This window comes from Rissa tridactyla, chromosome 7, assembly GCF_028500815.1.
Source record: "Rissa tridactyla isolate bRisTri1 chromosome 7, bRisTri1.patW.cur.20221130, whole genome shotgun sequence".
Classification (NCBI taxonomy): domain Eukaryota; kingdom Metazoa; phylum Chordata; class Aves; order Charadriiformes; family Laridae; genus Rissa; species Rissa tridactyla.
Genome location: NC_071472.1, coordinates 8,583,458 through 8,610,146, shown reverse-complemented (window position 1 = coordinate 8,610,146; position 26,689 = coordinate 8,583,458). Strand labels below are relative to the sequence as shown.

Here is a 26,689-nt window from a genome sequence, read left to right as displayed (position 1 = left end):
ATGATAGAAAGAGAAGATTCAAAACTTTCTGTCTTTTTTCCCTGTGTGTCTTTTAATGTATAATCAACAATACTATTAATTGTCTCCCATAACCAGTTGTTTTGGCTCTCACTGGAAGGCAAAACAACAGATGTTTTGCTCTGTCTTCAGAGAAAGCGAATGCTGAATTTTTATCAAGAAATACTTTCCCCCCAATTATTTATCCTAAGTTTCTTCATTTAGTTCAACCAAAAATAATTACTAAATAAAGTGATTTAAACTGACAGCCTGGAAAACACTGATCCTATATGCTTAAATGTCACGTTCACTGGCTGTGTGGGAAACTCGTATCAGTTCTCTGTTACCAATGATTCTTTAAGTGGGAAAACCTGATTTTTTTTCTTCTCCAAAGAAACACATATGACTTTTTATGAAATGGAAAAAAATACAAAACTGGTTTTTCTTTTTAAAAATATCCTTTGAGCTAATTTTTATTTGAATTCTGAGAAAAAGAGTGACTTTTCTTTGCTATAATATGCAATAGATTTAAGGTATTACATGATGTTATAATTGATATTGTCACAAAATATTTTTAGACATAGTAAAATATATAATATATTATTTTCCTTCTCCTATAATGAATCATTTTACTTTATTCTTTTAAAGACTTGGAGTTAAAAGGTTTCCACCACAATAAGCTATTAATGTGCACTGTTTCACAATTCATAACATAAATTTATAACAAGTTTCTCTGTTTTTAACTACACGGGAGCATTGAGTTATTTCTGAAGGCAATGTTTCCTGCAATTTCCCTTTCTTCATCAGAAGTCACCCATGAGTCAGCAGCCCCAGGTATTTCAAAATGAACTTCTTTTGATGGCTTCAGTTATTTCTCTCCCTTCCAGCTAAGGAGTTGTGAAGCAAAGCGAAGCAGAACAGGTATTGGTGCACCGTATTACGAACAGGATCAAATGCCATGTAACATGCAGCAATTGTTTTGTAGCCAATAGCTAACTTCTAATAAACGAAACACAAAATTACTGTTCATTTCTTGCTAACTGAAATAAAACTCTATTTGCAAACATCACCTTTCTTCTCCTGAAAGCTCTGAACATTTTTCTCTTTTGTTTTTATAGGCACAGTAAGTAGCAAACAATGCCCCTCACTCCACGCAGCAATATGCGGTAGGTTGATTTCTGCACTGACATTTGCTAAATTAAAAGTTCTGATTCATTTCATTTTTAATCTTTTAGAGTGGAATAGTGAATTTGCAGAGTAATTGTATTTTGCTCAAACAAACAACAACCCACACCCCAAATTCTGTCTCTTCTAAAAGCTTCAACAGTTTGGAGTCGTGTCTGCCTTTTCTGCCCTGCAGACTGTGCTCACTTCAGAGAAGATGGATGTAGAGGGATAAGGATCCTTTAGAAACTGTCTAATGTGTGTCAGTACCCGAATGTTATCCTAACTAGTCATATGAAATTTCTCCTATTGTGCTGGCTGGCATCAGGTGCACCTACATCAGCTTTATGGCTTGGAGGAGCAGTGAATGTCCTTCTCAAGTTATTTTTCTGCTAATCGCACAGACCAGGCTACACTTCACACCTCGGTGTAGCCTTGGAACCAAAGGACTGGATTTCTTTTACATAACATTGGAAAAGGAACTCCAACTGCTGCTGGGCTTAACTAGAGCTCAGCCAAAGTAAACTCGCCGAAATGTATACAATGTGGACCTCAGGTCCTTAGCACGAAGAGCCTGGCTCTTGAGGATGTGCTCCTGTTACACTGCGCTGCTTGCTCAGACAGACATATAATTACAACAGGCTATCTTCAGAACCTAAATTAATCAGGATAGGCCTAAGGAAGTCAACGGCCAGGATAAGAACGTAGCCCGTAACACCAAAATAAAAGACAAGGCTGTTGGGAAGGCTTTTTCCTACACACAACAGAGATGTGCCAGAGGCAATTTTTAACTGGATAATTTTACAGCTTTGCACTTTATGAAAATAGAAAATACGAAACTGTACAGAAAAAATATACATTAAAGCCACCTACATGGAAAAGAAATTCTACTTTTATTATATACTATTGTTACTGTGCAACACTAAATACTTTCCCATTCTTTACATAACCTTGCTCTTCGGCATATAAAATTTATCTCAGATTTTGTTCTTTCTACTTATATTTGTTGGTAAATTACCTCCCTAGGAGGTTTACGAAAAGCCTTAGACTACACACTTTGGGAGAATGTAGCAGTACTGTAGAAGTTCTTAGAAGAACAGGCTTTGGATGACAATAAGTGTGTCACATGGAACATAGATTAAATCAAAGTTGATGGGTTCAGTGGTGCTCCAGTAAGAAGCTCAGGCATGAAAAGCGCAGCAGCAGCAGCAGCCCCACAGCCTGGCTCTGATCTCCATAACGAGCCAAATTCACTTCACACATAAGTGAGCACAACTCAAGTGCAGCCACTGGGAATGCACCCACATTCACATGTCCAAATTTAATAGCCAAATACGCTAACACTATTACCAAACATGAGGAAACGTTGCTGTTATCTCATTCCAAGCTGCTGTTTAAGAGCAGTATCAGTGATTAGTCAGTTTGCCTAACGGGAAACCGTGAAGAACAAAAATAAATCAATGTATGAAATACTGTGCAATGTAATATATACCTAGGATCGATCACATTACTGCTCTGTCAGATTGGCCTGCAATTGGGAAATATTCCTGCCTGGCAGAGGTCACTACCAGGGCAAATCAGTTGCTTAAAAACATGAGAAGTTCTCACCTCTTATTTCTATTAAATTTCACTGGGAAAAATACAGGTTTTGTCTATACTAGCAAGTTCTTTTTTTACAATCAACTAAGAATACCTCGTTTTACCCATCTAATTGGGTAAAATTTTGAATAGTTACCCCAGGGTCACTGTGAAGGACAAAATATTTGATAAAAAGAGTACAAAGACGACCACCACTGGAATGGAAAAAAAATTATAATCTGCCACACCAAGAGAAGCCAAAAGGAAGACACAAGCTGTTTCCTTAGCAGTGAAGTTATGTCAACACTGCACCAAGCAGCTCTGCGAAGATCCACTAAAGCTGGCTCAGGTTGCTAATGCATTATTCCACTGGGATAATACCCCGGTTTTCAAGAAGAGTCAATTAGTCCAAATGAACACTATGCCATGCAGCTACACTGCTTCTGCTACCTGAACTACCTTGCATGGCAGGGCACTATATAAAAAGGCTATATTGTTTATGAAGCTTGTAATGGCCTACTTCTCTGTTTCACTCATCCTATCTTAATTTAATCAAATTAATACATGAATGAACAGAACGGCTACCTCTGCATGGCACTGGGGAGACACTACAATGTCTAACTAAATTGTTTTTGTGATGATGAAGATCAGATTTAAGGTTACAGAAAGAAAATTCATTGCTTATTTAAGAAAAATAATATTACAACTGCCATTACTGGTAATAGCAGTTAAAGTATAATGTTATGAAATGCAATATAGGACTGAAGGAAATTATCAAGGAGGAGGCAACAGGCTTTTCTCTGGAACGTCTACAGTCTAAAGAAGCAAGCTCCATAACGTTTAGAAGAAGGAAAAAAAGGAGCTATTAGGAGGCAAGTAAGGAGAAACTTCAGTGGTTTCAGCCATGTAACCTTTTCACTGAAAATCATTCTGATTTCACTCTGATCATTTCCAACTTACTATAAACTGTTAAGAGAAATGCTAACCAAGTATTTCATCAGAAGAGATGCAATACAAGAAAAGATTTTAGATTCTTCCATCTAAACGCACAAGAGTATCACATAATGCACAATCCTCAGACCCATTTCTTCAGCTGAGCTGAAACCATTGCTGCAATAACTTTACAGAGGACTTTGTCTAGCAGAGTAACCAATTTATAAGTACTCTCTTTCTTACAGTTTACCAAAAAGCTGAATGACAAACCTAGGTCTTACTTGCTTCCTCTTTTTAAAATAACTTTTTCCTAAAGAACTTAAACATTAAGACACAGAGCATTTAAAATCAGAAGGATTATTCTGGAGGAACAGACCATTTGACTGATTGAAGACAAGGAAACCCGCAGGCTTACTGAAGGGAAACAGCTGTAATTACTAACTGAGTGTTTCTTTTCTCCAAAATAATTTCCCAGCTTTGGCCTTGTATGAGTGCATGCCAACCAGAAGAGGAATAGGAAAATGCATGAATGGCAAAGATGAATGAGCACTGTCACCACATGTGATGGAAGGCTGTCAGAGACCACAGGTATTCCTGTGGGAAGGGAAGAAACTCAGCCCTCTAGATGGCATTATGCACCTGTATATCCCAGATGCAACTGGAGAGCCCTGACAGGCAACCTGATCATTTCTCCACCTGCACAGGTGAACGGCAGAACAGAGGCCATCCTGGGGCAGAGACCCTGTTTTAGCTGTTTGATGTGGGAAGCAGAGGAAAGGTGCTCAACTTGAGATGAAACAGAATGGTGGATCTCCCTGTCCTCATATGGGGAAAGGCAACTTACAACTGTCAGGGATGGGCGATATGTGAAAAATTATAATTTAAAAAAAAAAATAGGGAAAGAAAAAAGGCTGTTCTATGAAAAAAACACCTCTTGTTCTACTTGGCATTTAATAGTCCTGCAGATCTTAACCAGACAAATGTACATTAAAACATGTATGTGTGTGTGTGGGTATACGTGTCCATGCATATAAGGTTATATTGTACCCATATATAGCTGTTTTGATGATACACTGAAATTAAATAATTAGTGAGTAATCAGATATCTAAGGAACCATCAGCAAAAATCAGTCACTTTTAATGGACCAAAGTCAGACTATTCCACATTTGATTTACCTGTTCTCTTTATATGTTTATAACTAACCTTAAAATCTTTGCTTGTCACCATGACAGATTATGCAGACTTAAAAATAATCGTTTGAGTATTTTCTGCTGTGGACTATTAAAGTGGCTGCATAATAAAGCCAGTGAATATTGAATTTCATGAGTATGTTAATCATACAGATTTCACACGTGTAGTGCAACATATGGCCACCACAGGAGCCAAGACCCTTATATGCTAGAAGTCAGCACAGCTCCAGTAATTCTAGTAATGTGAATGTAACTATACCTGCCCAGAATCCAGCTATGATCTCCAATTCTGTATTTCTACAAGACGAACAAAAAGGAAATCACTATCAAATTAAGAAAAAGTGCACCACCACACAGATCTCATTACTGTTTCGTCATTTTCCAAGACCAGTAAAGAGAAATGAAACAAGATATGTTATTTTGCTATGTAAGAGTTGTAAGGGATTCAGTTCTAACAGCTCAGGTAAATTAATTGGAATTTCCTATACAGCCAGCAGAGAATGTCCACAGAATACCAGCATTTTCTTAATAATGTTAATTGGACATGAACTGCAGCACTTCATTTAGTTTATGAACTATACAACTGTCATTACTGTCAGTGAAATTGCATGCATTAGTATGTAAATTAAAAATATAAGGCATGATTCTAAAATCTCTGTCACAGAATCTTTCCTCTGGAAGAAGTGCCACTGTGAGCAATGAGAAGGCTCACAGAAAGTGCTTGTGTAGAACCGGGCCCAGAGTGCATACCTGATAGGAACTATTTTAAAAACATACTGAGTCTCACCCTCTGAAATGATAGATGTGTTGGGATAAACACAGTCACCTAGATCTATAACATAGTGTTGGAAAATCTCATTTCATTCAGCGAGGAGAGTGAATTTTCAATTGCACCACATGCCTGATTGCTAAAAAAGGTAAGTTACATTATCTACTGATTACGTGCAAGGAGGTACTACACACAGCAAGAAGGGCACTGAAAAACTATCATTATTTAAATTATAAAAGTCACACTGAAATATTGGATTCCTCCACTGCAACCTAGCAAGGACTTTTTGCAGAACATGGTTAACATTTATTTCAATAGAGAAAATTTGACAGGTTTAATAAAACCAAGATGATTTTCCTTGACTTCCGTGACTTACCTTTTCTTCACTGACTACACCTATTTCTCAGACCTTCTGGCACCAAATCATTCTTCTTGTAGCCGTATTCAATACTTTGAACTATTTAAAGAGTGTTTGTTATGTCAGCCAAGTAACTACCAGAGATTTCCCTGTCGTACATAACTGTAAGAAGAGAGTCGTACTGAAATTTGTAATATCACAGAAAAAAACCCGAATTTATAATCTGCTTTTACATTAAATATATGAAATTACATTTGGTTGTGCTAAAATGAACAATAAATGCTTATCTATGTTCTCCTTATTTTTCCAGAGCTCATTTTACTATCTTGAGTATCCTATAGTTCACCTATAATTTTCACAACAGTATGCACGTAGTTTAGGCAAAAAATCGACAGTATAGGTAAACTAAAGGATCTTTTAAACAGTATCCTGACTAAAATATCAATGTGAATTAAAAATTGCATGTAAGAAATGTTTCTTCCACCTGGAAGATGATGGATTGACTGCCCTAGAAAAGGATATTTTATGTCATTCTACCTTGAGAAGGTACAAATCAGGAACTCTGCCTTTCCAATGTGCCTTGTCCCTCACTTGGATAGATTGATGTGTGCGATAAGAGCACTGAAATATCTGATGCTAGAAAGCTAGTAGCTTTTATTGAAATCTAAATTGACTGCATGATCAGGCTAAAGGAGAAAAATTCTGACACCCAGCAAAATTCCCTTTATACAAGTAGTTGATGCGATATGACATAATGTCACACTTAAAACAATTAAGCACAGTTTTAAAAGTTAACAGAACAGGAACATGAGTCAGAGCATATCCTATTGAGCACTTCACAGAATTAGCAAATTTTGACACGCTACTGCTTTGTGGGTATCTCATAGTAGAAAGCAGAGTTGATCTGAAAGTTTTTACCTTTTCAACATGTGCCAAAAACTCAGAAGCTCTGCATGTTGTGACCCAAAACATTTAACTTCTGAACCGCTGTTGTGGTGCTTCACAGGAGATGCGATTCAATATTCTTTTTTTTCCCTAGACTTAGTTAGAAAAGAAAACAATACCATCTGTTACTCAGACTAAAATTCCCAGGAGGCACCACGGCTGATTTTAGAAACCAAGTATTTTAAGTTTTCATTGAACTGAATATTCATAAAAATGCAGATATGCATGGCCTCCTCCATGCCTCTTCCACCAGTCATGGAGGCAATGACTTAATGTACAGACTTATTTATATTAAGGCACTCTCCCATTTCAGGAGATGGAACTGTTTGGTGGAACGGTGGACCAGCAGTCTCTCCCTAATGATAGCGGCAAATAGATGCAGCAAATAGTTACGACAATGAAAAAGAGAGAAAATCTGAACTGTTCTTCCTACATCTAGTGGACAAAGCTATTTTCAACATCCCTGGGTAAATTCATGTCCCTACTAGATCATCTTGATTTTTGCATGCCAAAAAAGAATTTGCCATGAATTTTGACTGGCTTAGAAAAAAAAGTTTAAAAGGAGAGTGAAAACAAGAAAGTCCTTCAAGATCCTCAATATTCTACATGTGTGCAAGAAGCATATTCTCTTCTCTTAAATACTCATCACATACTAACTGAATTTAACTCTCTACCCAGAAGAGGTTTCTATTAGTCTTCCTTTTCTATATGAACATATAATTGCTATTAACATCCCAACTGATGAGGTGCACCGACCACTGAAAGCTATTCAGTTTCATTGCCAGCTATGGAGAATGCCGTTTCATGCACTCATGGGCAGCATGTAGGATGGACAGAAAAGACGAAGTGGAAGATGTAAACAGCAGGAGGGCATGAGCTGGCAGAAGGGAGGGTACAATCATCTGGGAAGGAGCTGCATTTAAAGACTGCAGCAGGAGTGGGTGAGGACAGCTGGCAAAAAGGAAAGCACCCAAGAGCACACGGAGAAGCATGTAGCAGCCATGAGATCTGCTCCTCAAAGACTAGGAACAACTGAGCCCCTGAACACCTACAGTAGAAGAGTTCAAGCATCAACAGATTATAGAATACATTCAGCTTGATAGTACTTGTTTGGTTTTAATTTAAAATTTACTCAGCTATTGGGAAGCTAAAACAGTTTGCCAATATTATTACCAGCAAAGGGCTGGAATAAACTGGGCTGTTTTTGAAACCGGTGACGCAAGTCAATGCTGATTCATTATCAGCCACTGGATAAGTTTGGAAATAAGACCTTCCCTGCCTCATCGTCTGATCCTTGGCTATAAAAAAAAAAAAGAGTTCTTAGGCACATTTCAGAAAACTAATTATAAAAGTCTCCTACTGAAAAGATTTAAAAGTAAAATAATCCAGTAATTAGGATTAAGTAGGTTGGCCTTTGGTGACTGATCAGCATAATGAATCTAGTTATGTGGATGGCCAAGGCACTGAGCTAAGAAGAGGCTTTTGGCTGAATCAGATTAAATGCATTGGCTGGAACAAGACTGGTTGCTACAAAATATTTAGAACATTGCTACAAAATATTTAAAAGTTTCATTATTTTTCTATGCATCTAAGTAAAGTGATTCCAATTTCCCAGAAACCAAAGTGAAGCAGCTGACTTTCAGTAAGAAAAAAGTTTTTCTTCACAGTTATTTTAGAAACTCAAGCTCTTTTCCTCTGCATACTGTATGTTTCTTAATATGATTATTAATTTTCTTATAATTTTACATTGTAGTACATGGAAAATGAGGAATTAAAAGAGGGAAAATAGGAAAATAATGCAAAAGCAAAACAAAACCACCAGCACCCCACTCAAAATAAAGTTATCTTCTCAATCCACTCAAAGGAAATACATACCCTTCTCGTATTTCTTTTTTATCTTTTTTATAGTTCATTGATATCATGCCTTTCTTCCTCTGCAGGGTAGTAAAAACATAATATGGGAAATACTTGACATACTTCCTCATTTGTTTAATGGTGATGATACAAGGGAAATTACCCCTCTAATATATTTGAACATTTAGCTTATTATCCTGAGTGAGTTTCCCCCCAAAGCTCAATTTATTAAAACAAAACACATCTTTCTACGATGAACTGCAAAGGGCAAGAGGGCAAAATTCTATAATTAAAATTAGAGTGGTTTCGCGGCTCTTCCCTAGCAGATACTGCTTCTACTGCAGCTTAGTTTACTGAAACTTTCATTGAGCCTCACTCACCCGCAAGCAATGAGATTTTCACACGTGAATTAGGCTTTTCACTAGATAACTTCAAGGTTACAATTTAATGTTACCCCAGTGGCTTGCTATTTGGTGAAAAATGCAAGGTTGTGAGCAGCCTTCAATCATTATTTTTTGAGGCCAATGGAACTCGTGCTCATTGCAGAACTTCTGTGAGGGAAGGGGGCTACTCAGCAAACCAGGGGAACCACTTCCTTGTTGAACATTGTTTATTTTAATTTGACTGTTAATACTGTGTTTTTAGCAAGGCGTTTGTTGTGTGCCATCATGGGCTAAAGTGGGCAAAACATCTCTTCCGAAGAGTGGGAACTGCCTGCACATAACCAGAACTCATGATTTCCCCATAACAAGATGATGGTGCGCTGCCCATCTAACAGAGGGGAGTGGAATGGGACTGTGTGTGATCAAATGACACATGCGCATACAGCCATGAAACAGAATAGGTGCCAGGAAAATATATGATGTTCTATCCTAAATGCAGGCACTACTCATCCCGTAACACATAGACAGCTTGCCATAAGACAAGCATGCTGCACCATATGATGCAGCGTACAAGCCGACTCCTGCCACACAGATCTACTCACAGGCCTCACAGGAAGGAGCACACCTGCTTACGTGAACGACCTTAGGGATCTCTGGGAGGAAGGGCTGTGGGCTCGTCAGAAATGCAGATAAGAAGCCAATCCTGTGCCTGCCTTCACAGGGGAAGCAGCACAGAGAGAGGGCTGGAGTGAGCAGGGGCAATTCATATTCTTTTTTCCTGCAGAGTGGATATAGGATCTACAGTTCAGATGTTCCTTATATGTGGTAACTCAGCACCTAAGAGCTGGACAGACACATCTAAACTCCACCTTTTCTGTAATGTGTTTTCCTCTTTGTTTCCTGTGTAAAACATGTTACCCTACCAGACTAAATCAGAGCATTACAGCCCCCTCCTCTGAGTTGTTTCCAGTTCCATGTCTTTGAGTCAAAGTGTAAGAATACATTCAGATGGAAGAAGCCAGAGGAAGCCAGCCAGCTTCCCAAGGTATTTGACCGCATGCCACATTCTAGCTCTTTACCGGCCTACAGATGCGGTACGAAAGCACAAATAGATGAAACAGACTGTACAGGATGCAGGAAATCTGCAGCTGAGATGGGAACTGAATCCAGTCTTCTTGAGTCTTCATACAATACCTGCTCATACCCCCCTTTCTTTTTGAGGAATTGAGAGGACACGCACCATGTGAAAGGACATAACACCATAAAAAAAGACTTTTGTATCTCACAGATACCTTTTTTTTTATTAGCAAAGCAGAGCATTGTCCAAAACAACCTTCATTAAGTACTCTTTGGTCATTTAGTTTGGAACAATCCCAGTCAACTTACCTTCTTCATAATCAACCAAAAGCAAATACTTTCTAAGAAAGTTTCACTACTGCTGTTGCAAAGAAGGAAGTCCGGGAGAGCTGTAACATTTCATAAAGTCAGACATAGTTAATTCATACTGAATTATCCTCAACGCATAAATGTCTGTGCAAATGACAGACTTTAATAAGCCTTCAAAGCTGACACAGTATTTATCACTGATTAAATTTTTAAAATCAAAGTAACTATAGCTTTTACAGACATGTTTAGATTAAGACTGACACTAACTCGGTATATCAGTTTAATTCACTTGCAATTATGCAGGTGCTCGGGCAGCCTGTATTTCAGTCATTTAAGGCTAAATTGGGGCAGAGAGCCCAGAGCTCCATATTGGATAATAAAGCCCTGGGACAGTCTTGAGGCCTTTACAGACACTGTTTTTCAAATGCAGAATATTCTCAAGGCTTTCCACTGTGCACTGTGACTTTGTAAACTGTTCTAGCTGGAAACAAGAAATAGTATACAATCTCGCAATGAGAGTCCGTATAACATCTAACACACCCAGAAGCGCAAATTAAGGTTTTGTGAAAATTTTCTTAACTTAATGCATATTCCTTTGGAGATACAACATTATTGTTTTACTGTAATTGTGCATATACCTACATATACCTGAAATTGCTGTATAGGGGTTGATGTACATTCAGAATTAATTATATTTTTTCTATGTTTCTGACTACCATTTAAAAAAAAAATAATTGCAATTCTTCTGGTGTGATGAAAACGGGCTAAAAAAATGAAATTCCACAAAGGAGTTGATATGTTATTCACCATACTTCATTAATATTTCATTTTTTGCAGCAATCCAAATACACAGAGAAGTTATCAGAGAATTTTTTTTTTTTTTTGCTTTGTAAGAGTTAGAAGGCATTTGATCATAACTGCTGAAGTAAATTAAGTGGCATTTCAAGAGCAGCCAACTAAAAATGCTGAAGGCACAAAGGAGTTTTGATATCCAGGAAATCACAATTAATTTCAACTACATAAAATGGGATACGAGACGGTATGAACCATTTGTTATTTGTTATCTGTTTCATTTGATTAGAAACGTATGGTATTTATCAGTCAGTAGAGTGGAAATAGAATTCGCTGTAAACGATAAAGGATGTAAAAAGATTATAGGTAAAGGGTGCAGTGGGAGAATACTTATATATATTTCTTATCAAAGTACACGATAGCTTTCACTTGGGCTGACTACAAAGAAACTTTATTATACTGATTTGTATTGTTCAGTGAGAAAATTTCTACTTTAAGCAGAAGTTAATAAAACCTAAAAAGCATTACAGAAATTTGTTTGGCAATACATTTGACAACACCCAAGTATAAGAAAAAAAAAAACAGAAATGGTAAACACAACTCGACTGATATGGAAACCACTTAACAAAAGTTTTCTGTGAAAATGAAGTTTCATCCCTTTTTTTTACACTTAGATTTCATAATTTGCTGGTCCATATCTAACAGTTGAAGATGACTACCGTTTTCCTCACATTGACAGAAATTCCTCAAGAAAACCACCACTCACCTCATATCTACCATGCCAGTACTCCAGTAAGGGTAGAAACAATTTATTTCATGTATGGAGCAGGAATGTTTTTCCCATATCCATATTCAAAAGAAAAGACAGTAAATAAGCTATTACACTGAATATGTACTGGCTACTACCATTTATCCCTGTGCTGATGGATAGAATTTCTCTTTTGGTACTTCATTCACTTGAAACTTAGCTTGGACTTATCCAACTCTCTGTTTTAATGGGACCAGTCAATAGAAGCTATTAACCAGAAAAAAACTTACCCCTGAATCTGAACGTTTACATAATAAAACCATTACACCACTTTCTCAAAACTTTTCCCTAAGATGTATACACTGTAGTATACATTTATATACATGTATGTACATACATATAGTCCCCTCATTTCAAGAGAAGCTCACTCTAGCAACAGGACAATGAATACAGGCAGGCAGGAAGGATGGAATATTTTTACAGTGGTCTAACAGACTAGGCTACACCTTGTCATGAGCTACACTTGAGTAAAAAACAAACTAATGCGAAGAGATATAAAAAGATGTCTTAAAAGTGCTAATATTCATGAAATTATATTAATAGGCATTAATGGCTTAGGTTCCTTATTTTGACTAGTACTTCTACTAGGTTCAGTTCATAGGCAGTCCTCAGATTCTGCAGTGCACAGACGGAGGACCAACTTTAGAAAGTACTTTATTAGCCTTGCTGATTTTATTAATTGTGTATGATACAGTAACATCTAATCATGTAAAGTAAGATTAAACATTCTGCACCCACAGCATGGGAGCTAACAAACAGCAATTTTTTGTTCTTTTCTATATAAACTAATAAAGTATTTAGAATAATTACTCTGCAACCAGTAAAGGATTAGAACTGCTAATTGCATATAACTTTAAAAAAGTATGTCTTTTAACTAATTAGCAATAGTCTTTGACATTACAATTTATATTCTTCAAGAGAAAAATCAAGGGCGAGAATATATAACATTAAACAACACAAAATTAACAACACTTTGTTTCAATTATCTTGGGCCACAATTAATGCTGGCCCTGCAGTTCATCTTTCTACTTCGATAGCTCCTTAGACTACTTACGTAGATTAATTCTTGAAGTACTGGCATTCCCTATTACTTGTTTTTGGACAAGCCACTGCACAACACTGACATCAGTAAGAAGACCTATTCACTGACCTTCCAGAACGAGACTCTGTTTGTCCATAACATCACGTTATGTATCTGGGCAATTTGCCACAACTGATAAAGGTTGTGACATTATTGAACAACTTCCTATCAACTGAGGATTTAAAGAACTTCAACTGTCATTCAGACTGATTAAGAATAAGGTGATGCAAACACAAGTCATGCATAGTTGGAAATAAAAAACCACAAGGAACCTAAAGTCATTCTCCATAGATAGAGAAAGCAAGACTATAGTAAACTGCACATTTATCAGTTTTATGGGCCTCAAAAATTTAGTATCATGTGTTTTTTTTCCCAGGGCAAAATTAGAGTTAATTAATATTAAATGCGTTTGTTTTACAAATGGCCTAAGATTTTAAAGGAAAGAAAAATCTGAGACACTGCCTATACCTTTCAGATTGCAGATTCTGTATTTAGATCCAGACATGCCTGTAACTGTTCATGTTTTACTTTTAACAAGGTCCTCAAGAAAAAAAATACAGAGTTTTCACTTGATCAGAGTACAACTCAAAATAAAAATCATGACGCGAAAGAACTTTCACACTTAACCAAAAATGTATAGGCCCAGCGATGAAGTCTGTGTTTACCAAGACCCTACATGGGAAAAATGCCACTAAGATCATTCTAAGGCATTCATTTATCCATACATTTAACACTGCATAGATACTTGAACGGAAGAGAATGGAGGAAACACTTGATAATTTAAAAATATGCCTTTGTACTAGTTCAAAATTATATTAAAATATGCACAGCCTTATTTTTTGATACACATTGAAACTCATGCTTCTATGAAGGAGCACAAATGAGTCCATACACATAGCAGCTACAGTCTTACCTGCACCTTGTCCATGATTGCCTAACAAAACTTTAAAACTTTTCCTCTAGTTAGGAAGTACCACAAGGTGCACTGTTTTGTACATCCTATTTTTCCAGAAATGCACTCAAAATATAGGTGCAGTTCTCCATGTGGTCTACAAGGAAATTGATTTTCCACAGTCTTACAGTAAAAAGACGTGAGCTGAGTCTTCCAGCAAGCAGTCCAGCAATTAAAAGCTGAGCAATAAACTACAATGAAGCAACACTGGGTTTATGACAGTTGTTAAACCACCTATATTAGTCTTAGAATATTAATAATTGAAACAAAACCAATAAAACCAATTTTTCTTATTAAATAGTCTAAGCTAAATTAAAATAATACATGAAGTTATTTTTAAAGATATCTATTCTCAGCATTAGAGAGCGATCCTTTCAGAGGTTCTAAGACTAAGCTTCTTGTTCATCCTTGGTAAATGAATCATTAAAAAAATACCCCATAACACGAGTACAGGTGAAGTGTGAAAGATTAGATTTATACTACAGGGTGATTCAGTGCCAATAAATGAATGAGGCAAGGAGCAGAGTGGTCTTTTTATGTGTGAAACCGTTGTACTTCTTACCTCCAAAGCTTTTAAACGCTCCAATAGCAATTTCGTCTTTTCTTTTTCCTCTTCAGTGCTGCTGCTCTCACTTCTTGAATCTTCATCTGCTGGCGTGTGAATTTTTTCCATGCCTTCTTTACATTTCCTACTGTCTTCTGACAGCTTTTCCTGAAATGATTTTTTAAAATGTCATTACTCCAAGGCGGAAATTAAGTTAACTATGCAAATATCTTCAAATCTCCCATGTATATGTATGAAAAAAACACCGAGCAAGTTGCTACGTACACGATTACAGTATTAAATAAGTGGAGTCATGAAGGGTCTATGAAACATGCTGATATGCACAACTTAACTGCTACATCTACTTAAGATTTTTTAGAAGTGGAACTCATAATCTTTTTAATAAAATAACTTGTGTATTCTTCTTGCACAGAAGTTGCAATGAAAATTGAGCCTACCAGATTTCAATGGAAGCATTTTGCCACTGAGATATAAAGCAATTTATTGAGGAAAAGCTAACATATGTTCATGCCTAATGTATTTCACCTTTCTTCATCTAGAGCTAATATTTGAAATACTAAATAATGGGCTGAGAACCAAGCTACCAACTGAATACTGATTTAAGACCCACACTAATATATAACTGGAGAGAATCAAACTGACAGCAAAATTTTCAGAAGTGCCCCAGTCTATTACAAGTCAGTCAGTTTGGGTTATTATTAGCTGCTGCTGCTGAGTGGACTATGGCTGCTGAGTTTTACAAGAGGTCTATAAAAATCATAGGACTGAACAGTGAATCCTACTAACTCCATTAATTATGTGTCCAAGTTCCGTGTTGAGAGAGAGAATGAGACAGAGCAAGCGAAACATCAAGACCACAAGCAGGCAATGTAAAATATTGCTCAAAACAACAAGGCAGGCATAAGGGGTAAAAAGAGAACTACACAGATGTACGGAGTGAATTATCATCTGAGTGCAACACAAAGTGGACAGTCTACCTTGTAAACCATGTTCTGTAACTGTATAAGCAGATGCAGTGTGACAACTAATGAGAAGATTAAGAATGGAAAATTTGAGGTAAATCATCATTAAATAATGGATGTCAGCACAAATCTAGAAAAGTGCTTTAATGAGCATTTAGTTTTCTTTGTGTGCCTTTTTGATAATTCTTATATACAAAGGCACATACTTCATGATCTTTGGGTTAGTCTACAAGTGAGATGTATTTCCTGTAACTACTACAGAATGCAAACTCTAAGCATAAAAATATGTATTTTCATGAAGAACTGATCCAGCTTGAGTAACTATGCAAATATAACTCTTCGAGAGTTAACAGTAAGACATTATCTTAAAACCCATAAACACAACTGAATTAAAAATCAGCACTGTAAATCACATTTCTAACAATGTCTTTTTAAAATATTAACTAGCTTAGAAATTGACTATTACTATGTTAAAACTTTAATCAAGAATCAATTTTATAAGCCATGGCCTTAATCACTGAATACTCTTAAACAAACCATGAGGCACAAATCTCTTTCTGAGCCTCAAAACATAGATGTCAAAGAGCCAGTCCCTCACGTGGCCAGCATCAGTGCTATCCTGATCACAAAGGAACCATAAATACAGTAGTTTGTGGGCATCTGGGGTTTTTTCTTTTTTTTGTTGTTTTTTTTTTCTCGCTCACTACTCACTGGTGCAACAATCAAGCATCTGTAGAAGAGCCATTAAACCATTTTCCCTTCAAGTTGCCCTGACGAGTGCATTGGCATAAAACACTTTGATGAACTCGGGAAAAAAAAATAATTGACTAAGGTACCTCTTTGATGTAATTCAAACACAAACAATCACTTTTAGAAGAGAATGTGACATCACATAGATGTGGCCAACAATGAAAGAAAATATAAACATCTGCACCTTTCCTGCTCAAACTAGAGGACAAAATTCAAAGGACAGGTAGAAGAAAGCATAGGTTATGACATTTCATCACAGAACGGGGCCTAATGCAACTTTTCACAGAGTAAATCCCAGATGCCTGAAGAAGTAGCCCATTCATCTTCTAGTTACAAAATTTGATGAACTTTACACGCTAGTGGCATAATCAAGAATACACACCCTGTTTTACTATGATGTCCACTAGAACACCTCAAGATAATTACTAATGTTACCTCTGCTCCAGTGTTTAAGTACAGCTCACATATTTTTGAAACTTGTTTATTACTGAGTAACAATAAATTTGTTTCAGTGTTTCAGGCATGGGCTAAAAAGGTCCCTGATGTGTCATCTACCCGGAAAAGCTACAGAACAGAGGAAAAAATTACTAACCTGAGAAATTGTCCTTAGGCTTGCAATTTGCTGAGGGCACTGTCCCGTCACTTTAACCAGTTCTACCTGGGTGACATACAGAAAGGGTGGAGTGGAAAATCCACACTCAAGAAAGCAAAGAAAATAGGTGCTTCTAAACACCCTTTGTGTTTAAAGTCAAGTCAAGTAAGAGGGAGGATGACAAAGGCTTTTGGAACAACAGAATCCTCTTAAGAGTGAAAAATCTGCTAATATGAAAGGCAGCTGCCTGCTGGGAGGAGGCAGGAAGAGGCAGCGAGAGAGCGAGCGAGCTGCAAGAGGAAATCTCTGTCTCCACAATGATGTTGATCAAATCCTACAGAAAACTCTGCAGTGAGCACGCTGAATGTTGCAAACAATGGCGTAGAGCAGCTTATTCCCTCTTTTTCCTAGATAGCTATACTTGTGTTATCTTGACTAAAGACCATATTTGAATCTTCTGAACAGTCTCTGTTGTATGCCTCAGGTATTGCACAATTAAAGGCAGGCTGGGTTTTCAAGCTGAAGAGCAAAATGCTCTCCAGGTCAGAAGTCCAGCAAAGGCAGAGTAAGTGCTATCCTGCTGATCAATGCAGTTTCGTTTCTGTGAAAAGGTAAGAGATGGAAATGGTGCTCTGGAAGTGCGCTGGACAGGGGGGGAAAAAAAGGGCAATAAAAGCAACAACCCAGCTCTAGTTCTCCCCAGACCAGTAAGTTTAAGACATGCCTGTACCGTGAGAAGATGCAAACACAGCAACCTGATAAAAATTCTACAGTAAAGGCTCATCTACATCTCTAATGGTCTTTGTCAACAAAGAGACAATAAAAATATTAAATATTCACATTTCACTAAAAGGAAACTAGGATTATGGTGCTCCCTGTAGACCTGTTCCCACGGAAATTAATGAGAAACTTACAATCAAGTCCCATATTGTGTAGCTTCCCAAGCTGGCTTAAACTGTCATTGCTTTTCTGAAAGCAACAGTATTTTGCAAATCTAAAATGACATCCTGCCCTGACCATTATTTCTAAGTATTCAGTTTGTTCTATAAATCAAACAAATAGTACACTGATGGTGAACCCTTTGATCAAACACTATGAGCCCTATAGCCAATAGAAAACAGCAGATGAAAACAGAGCCTGCAGTCTGGAAATGGCAAGCTTTCTAGAATCAATGAGAAGATATAAATCACTGAAGACATTGATCTATGAAGCTGTACAATGCAGCGACCTGACTGAGACTTATCAGAAAGCTGGTTTTCAGTTAGACGAAGTAGTAAGGAGCAGTTTAACACTCCTTCTTTCCACTAATAAATAAAAGTAAGACCAATAAATTGAGAGAGCAGGAAATCCACCTGAAATTCCAAATGATAATTTACTGGAATTTGTAGAACATAAAGAAATATATAGAATATAAAGCCAACCTTCTCCCTTTCACCCACCTTTCAGAATACCAAACAAGAAAGCATTTTCACTGTTTATAAACAAAAGGAGTAACTATAGTGATAGAAAAGATCATATTGAAGCTTTCAAAAGATAAGAGACCAAACTGCCTATTTCAGAAATTACCTCCGCCTTCATCCCAAGAAAGGGAAAAGGCTGCTGACCCTCTGGACACAGTGTTAGTCATTGGGATGCCTTTCCTCTAAGACTCGTCACCTTTTCCAGGAACAGACAAGTGTTAAAGGGACACTTAGCCAGCTATTTCTTAACCATTATTACTTCAGAAATTACTATACTTTTAAAGTTTTATTGGTAGTACCACCAGTTGTCTGTTCTTTGTCCCTTCTTCTTTCTTAAGATGCTTTCTAGGAATTACACGCACACAGAAAAAAAAAAAAGGAAAAAATGAACTCACTTTAAAATATTTCCATTTGTAACTACGAAATTTCAAACCAGGAAGAGTAAATCTCAGATGACACAATGAAAAAAAAAAAAAAAGAAGCTAGCAAAAATCTAGTCTAGATTTTCTTTTTCACAGTGAAAACCTTGATTAGGCCCTAACTGGAATAAGGGCTCATCTCTGGTAGTAACAACAAAAACATGATACAACATGATCATACAGTTTCCCCCAGGTAACTCATGTTCCAATTTTTCCTAATTTGACATTTTACAATGCAGGAACTACCTACCCAAGGAAGAAGCCTTTAAGAAAACAGAAATCATTAACACTGTTAACCAGCAGATGGGCTTCCAGAGGAGGAGGCCAAACACAACCAGCAGCAGCATAGCCCCTGCCACAGCCCTCAGCAATGGGAAACGCAGAGTCCTGCACCTGGGGGAGGAACAACCCCCTGCACGAGCAGAGGCTGGGAGTCAACTGCAGAGGAAGGTTCTGTTGCAGGGAAGAGAGAAGATGGAGCCAGGCTTTTCTTGGAAGTGGCATGATGACAAGAGCAGATACAATGGACACAGCTTGGAACATGAGAAATTCTAATTAGATATTAGGAAAATTTTTTTTTTCTTTTATTCCCCTCCCATGAAGGTGGTCATATGGTAACTGGAACTGGTTATCCAGGGAGGTTCCTGAATCACAGAGATATTGCAAAGTTCACTGTACAAGTGGTTATAGTAATACAACATAGCATAATCTATTCCTGATATAATTGAATCTGGACTCTACAGGACTGATTATAAACAGCAATCTTTCACAAGGACATATGACAAAATTCTGCTTGAACCAAACAAGAGTTAAAAAAATATAACGGTTATTGAAATGCTGATTTTCCCAGTGAGTGCCGGATGACACGAATTTCTTGTCTGGAAACTGATAAGTAATAATTAGAGATGACACCTTTGCTTACAGAAGCTAAAGATCATTTTCGTGTGATAAACACAGGTCCTCCAGAGAAGTATTTCAGATGCAATATGGTAAAGATCCCTCAGATACAAACGATCTCTATTTCAATTTTGGGTGTCAGATTGTGATACCTGAGTGGGTTTTTTATTCTGAATTCCTTTTAATTCTTCAGCTTCTGAAATTTATTACAGACAATGGTTTTATAATGGTTACAAATTCAAATTCTTCTGACAATCGTGCCTGCAATTTTCCAAAAACACACTCTAATCACATGTTTAACCCAAGAATAAAACATACGTAGGATATATAATTAAATACTGCTTACGATTGCTTATAACCACTTATTTGAGAAAAAAAAAACTCAAAATGACTCACAATGTAGTTATTAACAGACTGTATACAGAGGCAATGGTAACAGGCATCCAAGAATCCAATCAATATTGCACCCAAGTTAAGTGGCTAACTCAGCATCTCAAAATATTTAGCACTCTCCACGGTGTCTCAGGAGCTTCCACAAGACCTTCTAAATAAGATATTTACTATATTGTTCAGATACACTATGCTATACTTATAACACTCTTCCCTGCTATAATAAAGGCAGACTCTTAACCTCCAAACTCAAACTGCAATTTACAAATCCATACACAGAATTGTTTATGTAGTAATAAATTGTGAATGTTGCTTCTTGCAAGGCCATTCTATAGTCTTGATGTATTCTTAGATGCTGTACTTTCAGTGTTATTTCCACTGCAGACCTCCTAGTGTTCAGCACTATTCTTCGCTGAGAGTGAGCGATATGAAACGAGAATTTTCAGACTGTTGATGTAGATAAAAACTGTAGATGCGGGTTTCTTTGTACTTTCATGAAAAAAACAGCCCCAAGCTATGCACAAATAGCTCTGACTGCACAAGCTGAAAAAAGGCAGCAATTGCACCACGGACTATTGACTCAAAATTCCAACAAGGTTAAAATTGTTTTCCAGTGGCACCTTGCTCCCCTTTCTCCTCCCACCATGATGTTTTTTTCCTTAATCATAACTAACACTTGTTTACAGTGGCCTCTTAAATATGTCCTTTGAAATTTTGCAGTTTCTTCTGATATGCTTTAGAACGTATTTCATTTGGTGAAACCTGAGATGTATAAAAGACAAGTGTATGTTAATTCAGAGCAACGTGAGGTAAGACTGATGAATTCATAGAATTACTGAATCATAGAATGGTTTGGGTTGGAAGTTCCACCCCCCCTGCCCTGGGCAGGGACACATTCCACCAGACCAGGTTGCTCCAAGCCCCATCCAACTTGGCCTTGAACACCTCCAGGGATGGGGCATCCACAACTTCTCGGGCAACATGTTCCAGTGTCTCACCACCCTCATAATGAATTTCTTCCAAATATCTAATCCAAATCTACCCTCTTCCAGTTCGAAGCCACTACCCCTCATCCTATCTGTAAAAGGTCCCTCCACCTTTCCTGAAGGCCCCCTTTAGGTACTGGAAGGCTGGGATAAGGTCCCCCCAGAGCCTTCTCTTCTCCAGACTGAACAACCCCAACTCTGTCAGCCTGTCCTCATAGGAGAGGTGCTCCTGGATCCTCCTCGTGGCCCTCCTTTGGATCTGCTCCAACATTCACAAAGTGTTTCCTGCAAGATGCTTGGTACAGGAGTAGTCACTGATGTCACTGTGACCTTAATATGTCTGTTCCACCTGCAACCTTTGTTTTTATATTTTCTTTATTTGCTAACGGGAATCCCATTAAACACCATGACCGTAACTGAGCAAACAAGTTAGAATGCAAAAAAAAAATAATTACATGCAACTACACAGTGCAATTTAAATGATGTCTGAGTATAAGGCTACAAACATGACTTCTGGTTTTACCTTGCTTACTTCTATCTATGTATTCAGCTGTTTTCTCTTGCTTTATTTTCTCCCAGTGGAAGAAGAGACTAAAATATAGCTTTGCTTTAGACAGCACACCAGCAAGTGTAGTAATAATATATTTCTATTTAGCTAACAGCTTTTGTTCAGAACAAGCTGACCAAAATTGAAGGAAAAGAAAGGAATGCACATATATCACAAAATTTTACAGAAACATCCCAAATTGTACACAGTTTACCATTACTGTTGTCAGGAAAAACATATAAAATTCTTCTTTTTCATTTCTGGATTTCACTTACAAAGCGAACAGAGTGAGCAGTAACACTCCCTAGATTAAATATCTGTGATGGATAAGAGAACAAAGTACTTTCTTTATGTTTCTGATATGAGCCTCCCACCATTCGCATATCAATCTAAATATACTACATATTATTCTTCATTCAAAACACTCTTCACTAGTACAAGCTATCACCCTTACTGAACAGTTCTGCAGTTACATTAATAGATTTCCCGATGATGTTTTTATTGGCTGTTCCATGCATCAGAAGCACCTATTTCTTTTGAAAAAGTTCAGACAAAAAAGGACTGTAAAAGAAGAAAACCTTCACAGTGGAGTTCACTATTAAATGTACTTATCAGATCAGTAAGAGTAGATGGAGTTTCTCATCTTCTGGTTCCCAGCTGAATGTCAGTCCTGGGTGTCAAAGTGAGCTATGCTAACCTTGTGACCAAATACCGCTGTTGACACCATCCTGTCTTTAGTGAGTGCACCCTCGCCCCTGGCACTTCATCTGTTAGAGCCGAAACCAAAGACTGACCATTCTGGAGATGACTCTTCCAAGAAAGGTTTCAGGCACGGTGGTGGCAGGGCAGTGTGGCAGTAGCTCACTGTGGTTGTTGTTCCTTTTGAATCTGAAAGACTTCAGCTACACTGAATAGCAAATTTATCAGCAAAAGAAAAAATGTTCTAGAAACTAAGCTGTTCCTTCTTCATACGTGTACATATGATATTATGAGAAGAATATGCAGTGTGATTTTTCATGCAGATATTCTCTTATAAATTGGTTCATTATAGTACCATACTTAAAGTAATCATCTTTCCTCCCAGGAAACCTATATGCAGCATTTAAACTTTCCTGAAGGAGTTTGTAAGTATTAAAGTAACTACACTTGACTAAAGTGACAGTATTAAAATACCTACCTTTGATTGAAGTACAAACAAGCCAAAGTATTCTGAAAATTAAATTCAGTAAATTTTATGTAACAGCAATTAAGGCAATAGAATTACTCTAGATTTAAATTGCTAGAAATAAGCCAATTTTCCTTCCCTTTGCAGCTCTTTTTTTTTTTTTTTAAATAATGTCTTTTCACTACTTGGATGAAGGCCAAATTACTCTTTTTAATGACATGAAAAACTTCAAGTGCAATTTTTTTCTTTTTGGCACCAGAAAGTCTCCCAAGTACTTATACTTGTTGATAGTTTTCTATAGATGGTTTCTCTAGGGAACAGCACAAAGAGGCTCTAAAGGACATACCTGAAGATGAGTATTAACTGGTATTTTGGAATGACAGCAATACATTAATTGACTAGTTCTGACCATAAGCACAATTGCAGAAGATGACCTAAGAAGTTACCTGTGCGATTAGGACAAAAAAATTAGTATATTATCGCATAACCAGGTAATTTTTTGCAAATGCCAGGCAATAGTTGGTTTGTTGCACCATCTTGTCAGGAAAACTCCTGAAAGAAGCTCAGAATGCATCTTCACATAAAAATAAAATGTAGATACAATAATTCTGGATCAGATTAGAACTTCAACTTTTCAAATACGTTATTATAGCTCAAATTAAGAATAATTTTCTTGATCAGCAGTGCACATTTTTTCCAAAATAAATACACTGGTGTATTGGTAAGTGTGTTCTTCTGTTAAAATAATTTTCAAAGAGAGAATGTTTGTGAATGCAGCATAATCTCTTTTTTTTCCCTCAGGAAATAAGCAAAATTTTAGATCTTTTTCAACTTTTTAAAATTTAAAAAATAGCATTGCTTTCTGCTGGCTTGAAAACATAAATCAATCACAGTTCAAAGTGCAGAGTGAACCATATCTTTTATGGAGATGTGGAAATAGGGAGAGAGCAAGTGAGTTGGCCATACCTAAGACCCAACCTTGCAATACCAAGGAATACAAACTGTTTTTTCAACTTCTCTGTCCAAACACTTCTGTTGCTAGACAGCTGATTGCAGTAAATGGTTTGTATTTATTGTTTCTTCATCATGATCCTTACTCAGAAAAAACAAAGGATTTGATAAATAAAAATGCTTCTTATTTCCTTGCCAGACCCTCTTGCCCAACCAGAACCTCATCAATACCAGCCCAGGATGGGCAATGCTGTGTCAGGTCAACAAAGCACATCTGGATCCCAACAGGGATCTGGCTAGGCTACAGATAGGTAAGACCCCCTTATTAAAATCTTTTGGTCAAGAGCCAGGAGACACACTACAGACCTGGGAGCTCTAAAAACAGTTGCCAGATGGGAGATGACAACAGCTCCCTGGGGATCTCATTGCTCTGCTGAGAAACAGAGCGGAGCTGGAAGTGGCACTGGGTGCCACAGCAAGCGTGCCGCAGCAGCCCCGCAGCCTTGTTTTCTCACCCAGTCACAGCGTGGGCTGCCCTCAGCCTGCCTGCCAGCACAGCCCTGCTGCTGGTAGCCCTCATGTGACCTGCCTGAAGAATACAAGCAGATAAAGGGCTACAAGGTGGCCTTCATATACAAAGATACCGGCATCTCTCCAAGCAACAGATACATTATCTTAAAACTGGTATTTGCTAAAAACTCCAGGAGGTTATTCCAGTCTCTTAGGACTACCAAGCAGAGGCATGTCAGAACCGCACTCTTTTCCCTCAAATCCATCCCCTGAATTAGAAAAAAGGCAACCAGAACACCACCATTAAGGTCAAGATTAAGGCTGCAGAAAACCTGCTGTGCATAAATGGGAAGTCCCCTATGCACTAGGATGACCTGTGCCAGTCAGGCTGTGAACCACATCATCACCTTGCTTTCCCAGGAGTGCCTCTGAATTTCCATTATGACTGTTTCATATGTATAGGGTTCAGGCAATGTATATGGGCTGATTTTTGCGGATTCATTCCAAAAGTATGAACTAGAAGAAAGATATAGCAAAAGACAGAAACACTATATTGTAGAGGAAAATCCAAATGTAGAATTACAATCAGTATAATACGTAATAGTTCCATCAAATCAGTCAATCTTCACCTCTTGCTACTGTAGATATACAGAGGATTTTGGGAAGGAAAGAACAGCTTGTTTTCTGAAAAACAAGCACACAAACGGAATATTTCAGTTATGAGACTTTGCTGTGTTAAAACATAACTCCATTGCTCTGTTACTGTTACTAAAAGGGAAAATTATTTGCACATATGTTCCTTGCAACAAAACTGCAATTCTGAACAGTGTCTGAGGAGCACCATCACTCTCCTTTGGGGGCAAGAATCCAATCTCAATTTAGTTAAATATGTGAACAAATATTTATCAGAATCTTTGCACAGTGGTGGCAAACTACCAGAAGAAAAGCCATAAGGAATCAGTTGCTACTGAGCTAGCCCTGAATTTCTCTGGATGGAAAAGCACAACAGACAATGGTGTGTCCTTGACAGCCTGGGGTTTCCGGTGGAGCTCCCAAGAGTGCGGATGGCTCTCTTCTGTCCTTCTCTGGGAGACACAAAACTGCTAAGTTTTTCCTAGTAATACTCTCCTTAATAACTTAGGAGGCCTGGCTGCTGCAGTCTCTTGTGTGTACTTCCAATCCAGAGATATAAGTTTAATTTTAAGGATATATTTCCTCTTTCTGCAATAAAAGTTAGTATTAAAAATCCTACGTGGATTTCAGCTAGGGAATTCAACTACTGCCTCTTTTTCAATTCATGGCCATGCCCCATCTATAAAATGCTACATATCAATGGCCTGAACATTAAGCTTGTATAATTTTGTGTTAAGATAAAATTATATTGCCAATAGATACAGTTTTTCTTTTCATGAAAGAGCTGTTGACACCAACGGCTGTGCAAATTAGAAGTGACAGTCGCAACAACTGTTCCATATTTGAGTCTCACAAAGCACGCAGAAAAAAAAAATGGGTTGATATGGCCAACAATGCCACCTGAACTGTGCCAATATCACTTATGTAGTCACACCTCTCTGACACCTGCTTCGGAAAGCAATTGGTAAAACGCTCCAGACTTCATGACTAAGAGCTAGAAGTCTTGTAGGACTGGACATTGAATTTATCAGTATTGAGTCCTTACAGATAAATATTCTTTCTTAGTTTTGGATAAGGAAGGCACATGTTCTTGTATTTATATCCAGCAAGAGGACAGGAAATGGAATTGAACTTTCTTACGTTCAAAGCCACTCCCCCTGTGAAGCTGCAGCATGAGTTAATGATTGCAATCGTGGTGATGTCCTGCACATGGGACAGATATGGAGCTGAGTGCCATTCTTCTCATGGTGCACACTGAAGCGTGAGAAATCTCTTCTGAAGTCATTACTTCTCAAAATCTTCTCATCCCTCCAGAGTGAGAAAAAGAACAGAGCTGAACCACAGTCACCCAGCCAGCTCCTACTCGGGGAGAAGAGCCCATCAAAACGCTTAGGCTGCAATTATTCAAACCGTCTGCCATCACTTTGATGTCAGCATAGTCAGATGCGTGCCGAAATGAGCAGTGAAGCAAAAATGAGACAGGACACATAGAACTTTCAGAAATAAATGGAAGGAAGCAAGATGCTCGTCTCCATTGCACTCAGGGCCCAAGAAACCTGAAAAAGTGCCCTACTATTAAGGCTACCTGTAACCCTCATGGAGTCTTTGAGCCAGAGTTCTCTTGCTGTAGACTCAACAGCATTGACTTCAGCACAGGGGTCGTTCTCCTTG

The 26,689-nt window shown here is 37.7% G+C and overlaps 1 protein-coding gene across 1 annotated transcript in view; it reads right to left on the bottom strand.

The window, feature by feature from the left end:
- Positions 1-26,689, bottom strand: part of NCKAP5 (NCK associated protein 5) — a 392,253-nt gene that overhangs the window by 112,573 nt on the left and 252,991 nt on the right. Inside the window, 1 exon segment of the mRNA XM_054208458.1 lies at positions 14,754-14,903. Within this exon segment, the coding sequence (XP_054064433.1) occupies positions 14,754-14,903 (150 nt within the window).